The 6,865-nt window shown below is 38.9% G+C and overlaps 1 protein-coding gene across 3 annotated transcripts in view; it reads left to right on the forward strand.

The window, feature by feature from the left end:
• Window positions 1-1,078: 1,078 nt before the first annotated feature.
• The window catches only part of USP22 (ubiquitin specific peptidase 22), a 71,110-nt gene continuing 65,323 nt past the window's right edge, over window positions 1,079-6,865 (forward strand). For 2 of the 3 annotated variants that reach the window (XM_010570357.1, XM_010570358.1), the window contains exon 1: window positions 1,081-1,209. In XM_010570357.1, coding sequence (XP_010568659.1) covers window positions 1,098-1,209 — 112 coding nt within the window. In that variant the 5' untranslated portion in view covers window positions 1,081-1,097. Of the gene's footprint in view, window positions 1,210-6,865 lie in introns of all 3 variants that reach the window. The other variant, XM_010570356.1, reaches the window with a different exon arrangement.

Genomic DNA, 6,865 nt, shown 5'->3' on the forward strand with positions numbered 1-6,865 from the left:
TTTGGTATGGATTTGATGTTGCGCCACTATTTTGTGGGCTGGTATAGAGAAATCTAATGAATGAATCTGTCAGAATCTCGCAGCAGAGAAATGAAATGCCATATACCTACAAATATTTTAAAGTTCAAGTCATATTACAGCTTTTGAGTGGATCAAGGAGCTTGGTGCTGTGAAAAAGCAGAGTTTTTGCTGTGGTTCCATTTCCCAAAACTCCTGCCTCTTCACCCTTTTTTACCTCCCTGCTGGGCATCTGCTTTCCCTGAGCTCTGATACTCACTTGAGTCTATTCCATCTCCCCCAAACTTACTAACCTGACAAAAGATTAGTTTTAGTCTAGCTTCAGCTTCCAGGTTAGCAAGCTGAACTGGCTCAGCGAAGGGGCTGTTGAGCAGCAAAGCCCATTGCTTCAAGGCAGGGACTGTGGGTGGGAGGTGATTCTGAATAACTGGGCAACAACAGATGCGTCAAGACCTCGCTTCCCTGGTAATCAGCATCTCTGCTGCTGGAACGTTAAGCTTGTGCTACACTAGCCGTAATGCCCAAAGATTTTGCGCCAGTAATGAATGTTTGTGTGGCTCATAGCTGGATGGAGGAACTGATGCAGGTTAATCCTGGGGGGAGCGGCAGGTTCTTTTCATGCACATCTTTCTCCTGGCTCGCACATGGCTGTGCAGGTCATTCTGCTGGTACATGGTTGGTATGGGAACAGAAATGCTCAGGTGGGAATGGTAGGATTGTTTGTGTATTTTAGCAGCAGTGCCTGCTTCCCCCTGCTTGAAGTGTTCATTAAACTACAGGCTGGGAGTTGTAAATGGGTTGATTATTGTCTGCTCTTAGATGAGACCTGCTCCCTATCAAGACTTGGTAATGTATTGGACAAATGGAAGAGTTTTCTCTGTTAACATGTCTAATTGGTGGTTTTGTCACATGGGGGCAGAACTGTTTCCCCTGCTGGTCTGCAGCCTTCAAAAGGCACGGAGTAAAAGGGAAAGCTAGCAGTTAGATCTACGTCTGTTTAGCTGGGCTTGGAGATATGTTTCTGTCACTCATATTCTGTGTCTGTTTCTCTATTCCAGGCAAAGTCGTGCATTTGTCATATGTGTGGTGCCCACCTGAACAGACTCCACTCTTGCCTCTACTGTGTCTTCTTTGGCTGTTTTACAAAGAAACATATTCACGAGCACGCAAAGACAAAGCGACACAATTTAGGTAAGCTGTCATCCTGATATACTCACTGGTGCTTTTTAACTCGCTGTATTATCCCTGTCAGTTCCAGGCCAGTAAGGTGATATATTCTTATAGCTACCTCATTAGGCAGGGAGATCAATTTTATTTGTGCTTTGGGTTAGTTTAGTGGCATTATTTTAAACTTGGTGCTTAAGCTTTCACTGCTAAGTTTTTGTTCACACCTTAAAATGAATTATTACTGTTTAGTATCTTAGTGTTTATGAATTAATGTCATATATAGGGAAAAATAATTAAAATGTGCGTAGACAGATTTTTTTTTTTTGCTAAGTGTGAAAAATGGTGAGTTTAGTGCCTTGAACTAGAGCATTTATTTCAATGAACTTTTTTTCAGGAGGTCATATTCACTTTTTTTGTCTTTGTTAAGGAAAAAACCATCATTCCTATCGCAAAGACAACTAATCAAATAACAATCAGAATTATTAAACTTCTGGGGCTAAAAGTTTAAAAGTTAAAGGTTTGGGGTTTGTTTGTTTGTTTTTTTTTCCTGGCTTGGCTTCTTGTTTCCAGTGGGGTCAATAACCTAAGTAATAAGAAAACTGTTTAATTGATATGGAGTACCTTTCCCTCAACTGCCTCAAAAATGTTGGTAAATTGCCAACAAGTTCTTCTACGCTGTCAGATTTGGTGCTACATAATGTTCAAAACGAAGAGCATTCAGTTTTGTTTTAAATTACTTATTGCTTGTAGTTTAGAACATTTTGGAGTTATAATGCAAAATCCTGATCATTTTATATTAAAATTCTGGTTGTGTCAAAATGGATGTATACAATTTTGCTTGGTGTACAACCACAATTTTTCTTCAAATGAAAATACCTTCTTGGTGTGGAGTCATATAAGAAACAAGAAAAAAGGCATTATTTCATGGAATAAATTTTCTCTTGACCAGCATGGCCACCATTCTCATTTAATTTATCCTAAGTGCTTATGGAACAAACTGTCTTTATTTTTCATGAAGACAAAGATGTTCCAGAAGGCCAACAGAGCTGTGTACTCCTGTGCTTAAGAAACTGGCATATAAGTTTACTATTTATGGAAAAAAATACTTAAACCAGCAAATTGTTATAGTTTCTTCCTCCATATGTGTCAAGAAAGAAAAAATTCAGGCTCCATAGTGGTATAGCTTAAGTCTGTAAATGCCTTGAAAAATAGAATACTGGAAAATAGTACTGAATATCCATAATGTTTATGGAGTTGCTAGCCTTTGAAAGTGACATGATCATAATTCTTGATGTCAAGGTAGGCAGCAATATTCAGTATAAACTGAAGCACAGGTGGCTGTACTTTAAATGATAAGTTCAGGAGAAAAAAATGAAATGTACTAGTATGAGAAGACATCTGAAATTTGTAAGCGCTGATAAGGCCACATCTGGAATCCTGTGTCCAGTTCTGGGCTACCCTGGAGCTACTGGAGAGAGTCTAGCAAAGTGCCACAAAGATGGTGGAGGTACTGGAACACCCCTTATGAGGAAGGGCTGAGAGCACTGTCACTGTTCAGCTTACAGGAGAGATGGCTCAGGGGGATCTATCTCATCAGTGTGTACAAATATCTGAAAGAAGGGTTAAAAAAGGTGGAGCCAGGCTTTTTTCAGTGGTGTCCAGTGACTGTAGAAGAGGCAGTGAGCACAAAATGAAACACAGGAGGTTCCGTCTAATCATCAGGGAACACATTTTTACTGTGAGGGTGGGTGACCGAGGACTGGAACAGGTTGCCCCGAGAGGTTGTGGAGTGTCTGTCCTTGGATATATTCAAAAGCTGTCTGGGCATGGTCCTGGGCAACCTGCTCTAGATGGCCCTGCTTGAGCAGGAGGGTTGGACAAGGTGACCTCTGGGGGTCCCTGCCAGCCTCAACTGTTCTTTGAAAACTGAAAAAAACACACCAACCCTATACAACAATTTTTTATTGCTTTTTGCAGGGTGTAATCTCAAAGAGCTTTTGAAGTCAATTCATAAGGTGAAATTACTTGGGAATCTTTACCAATGCAGAAGTACAGATTACTCTAGGTAAACTCTTTGTAAGGAATTCTGGTGAAGTATATATATGTACTAAAAAACGCCTTCTGTGCCGATATAAGTTTATGGCCAGGTTTCTGGTTTAAAAAAAAATAGTGCTAAATTGAGACCGTAGGCAATATTTGCCTGTTTATCTGTGGATACTGTGGAAACACTGTAATATTTTTACCATTAAACTTACCATATTTATGGAGAACCTTTTAAAAGACCTTTATAATTGCACATGTTGTGAGCTGCTGTTACCTACGTATTTGGGAAGCCTAAATTCAAGTTAATTTTTGTGCAGGGTAGAATTTGTTGTTGTCTGCTGTAGTGAAATATCTTCTGTTTCCTTAAAGGAAAAACAAAACTGGACAGGGGAGGGAGGTTCTTTGAAGATGCACTCTTGCTTAAAGACTGTTGTAGTTATTGTCGTGGTACTAGACAATTAAGAACGTGTCAGATAAGGTACTTCCCAAAAGGAATAGCCTTTAGATAAAAAGGGCAAGACTGAATTATACAAGCCGAAGTACAGAATACAGTATTGTATCATCCCCAAAAGGATTCTCTTGCAGCTAAATATAATGTAGTCGGTGCACAAATACACGTAACGTGAAGATTGTACAACTGACGGTTTGATTTCTAGTTTTGAAGATTCCTTTTTTTTTCTGTGTATGTTTTGGTGTTTAATTTTCAGCTGCATGTGAAATGAGCTGTAAAAATATTTTCGTAGTTTTGCTAGTGCTTTTGGTTGCTTTTACTGCTGCAGTTTTCGTTGGGGAAATAACATCTGATAGGCAAAAACAAGTTAAGTGCTTTGAAATTTCAAAACGAACAGGAATATTTTAAAACACTTGGTGACTTTTTGCTGAGCCAACATCAGTCTCCATGGAGACTAGCAGGAACTGCACACTTAATCACAGTTCTAAGAAATAGCATAGATTTCAGCTGTAACAGCTGTCTGAGCACTGGAAGTGATGTTTTTGCAGCTAACTGCTGTATGTTTCAGGAAGCTTCAGGATCATAGTCCAGAGTGTTCTTAAAATACATCCCTTGTTATCTCTACTTCCCTGGGCAATATAAATTAAGACACTCGCACTCTGACCTTAGAGAGATACCTGTACTCTTGCATCTTCTTGCCTATTCAGTGTATATTAATATTACTGTACTTATTTTAATATATCCTTTGAGTTGTGGATGTGGGTGACAGGTAGGTGAAGTAAGATCCAGCTATATGAGCTACTTTTTTTAATGTCTGCATTGCACAGTCTCTGTTACAGTTAGTCACCATGATAGGCTGATATTTCCACTGGGTTGGGAATTGTTAATGGAATGTAAAATTTTTATACAGGTGTGAAAGCCTTTAGAAAGAGGTAGATAAGACTGACCTTTCCAGAACTTTGAAGACTTGGGACTATTCAAACTAGCCTTTTCATGTTCTGCTTCAGTGCTGTGAATTTTTCTTACTGTGTAGGCATCCCTCATACCCCTTCAAATACATGAAAATGGTACCAGTTATAAACACCCATGGGTATGTCCTAGGACTGCTCAGAGATGGTCTGTGTCAAAATACATAGTATGCGAAGGAGTTGTCAGGAGCAGATAAGGCAGGGCTGTCTGTCCATATTCTCCTTGGGAATTGTAAGGTACTTAATCAAAGTCACTGTAATAGACATCTGATTATAGATGCTACTGATCTGAAATCCAGCAGCCTAAGCAAAGTGATATCTTAGTCTGTGGACATTGTTACTTCAGGAGATAGTTTCTGCTGTTGCAGTTTTAGTAATATAGAATGCTGAATTTTTTCCTTTTTTCCTCTTCTCCCAATTTCATAAAACATATTTTGGTTCTTTGAAGTGATTGTACTGGCTGAAGCTGTGTCATAAATATCCAGCCTTCTACCCGGTAGTGGTCAACAGAGGTAGCTTAGAGAATAAGCAGCAGTATATTAAGCATTTTTTCCCTTTTTCTACTACTTAGCTCTTCAAAAACTTTCTGAACAGGAGGCTGCTTCTAGGTGCTTTTGTTCCAGCAGCTGCCAGTAGCCTGTCCAGTGTTAAAGCCTGGTTCCTTTTTGGCACCCACAACATGCAAAGGCAGTGAGTTCCATGGTTTTTCTGAGCCATGTGGAAAAACACATGTGTTTTTTCTGGTTTGCTTTATAATGGATCTTGTAACTTTGCTCTGTATTTCTTTTGTGAGGAATTGAGAAATGGGGAGTAAAACGTCCTTATTGATATCTTCCGGGATTTTTGATCTTTTTGATAGTGTCAGATGTTTCCTTTTCCCAACCTGTAGGATCCCAAACTATTTTCAGCTTTCCGTACTGAAACTGTTGTATGATTCTCAAAATCCTCATCATACCTTTTTTTTGTGTTTAGTTCTAATGTATCCATCTGTGGTGACGACTCTTTGAATTAACACAGTTTACTATACTCTTAACTTGTATTCTTAGTTAATACTTCCATGACTTCTATTTTGTGTTTCTTAATATGCTGCTCAACACTGAGCTGATGTTACTTGGGAGTTCTACTCACTGACTCCAAAACTTCTTTCCTGAGTGGCAATACCTTATTGGTAGTGATTAGAGTTTCATTCTTTGTGGTATTGCCTATTTGCTAAGTATCTTGAAATCCTTCTGGAGCTTTTTGCAAGTGTCAGATTTGATTATTCTAAATGAATGTGTGCCATCAGCATACTTCACCATCTTCCTATATAATCCTTCCAAATCATGTTCCAGCACCTGGGGAATCTGCTGGTGGTTTCTGTCCTTGTAAAAACTGATGGTCCCTTCCTTAACTCTTCTACAGTTGCTCAATGAAGGAAAGTACACAGTAACTTAGTCCCAGACTAGCAGGAACAGGAAGGTGACCATGAACAGTAGCTCTAAAAGAGAAGAGAGGTTGGTGCTGTAGAGAGAGTTCATCTTGAAACCGTAGCAGTGATTCTTTTATCAGTTTCGCAGTTGGGACTGAAAAATCCTAGGCAGACACCAAATGAAGTTTTAATATTCTCTCTAAGTGAATATTTTCTGCTTCTGTTACGTAATGATTAAAACTTTTTTGGTGGGATATCATATGAGAAGACAAAATAGATGATTTTGAGAGTGGAGTATTTGTGTAACCTTGCTTGGGAGATTTCCCCCACATGCTATATATATATATATATACACTTAGCTGCAAGAAAAAAATTACTGGTATGAGGAAAGTCTGTTACAGATAACAATTCTGAGTTAGATTAGTTCAATTATGGTATCAAAGCTCTGTGTAGACGTATTTAAACTTGGTAAGGAGCCAACTCATTCATTTCCATGCTATGCTCCTATCTGTTAGAGGTGCACTCTTAACACATGAATAGTATCTCTGAAACAGCACATAATGCAGTTTTTGGTTGAAGTTTTGGTCTGCTGTAAGGCTCTGTTCTGGAGTTAAAAGAATAGAGGTAGGTGAAATAGCAGGCTTGACGTTCAGTGGTTAAGGGACTAAACAAGAAAGAGTTGGAAGGCTGAAGTACCATTCAATTTCTAAGGAGGCTGGCAAACAGTTCATTTCAGAATTAGTCCTGTAGAGTACATTCATTATTTATTCGATCACAAACTGTTTGTTGAGGAACTGTTTTTTCTACATA

The sequence above is a fragment of the Haliaeetus leucocephalus genome, unplaced genomic scaffold, assembly GCF_000737465.1.
Source record: "Haliaeetus leucocephalus isolate CR32 unplaced genomic scaffold, Haliaeetus_leucocephalus-4.0 Scaffold295, whole genome shotgun sequence".
Lineage (NCBI taxonomy): Eukaryota > Metazoa > Chordata > Aves > Accipitriformes > Accipitridae > Haliaeetus > Haliaeetus leucocephalus.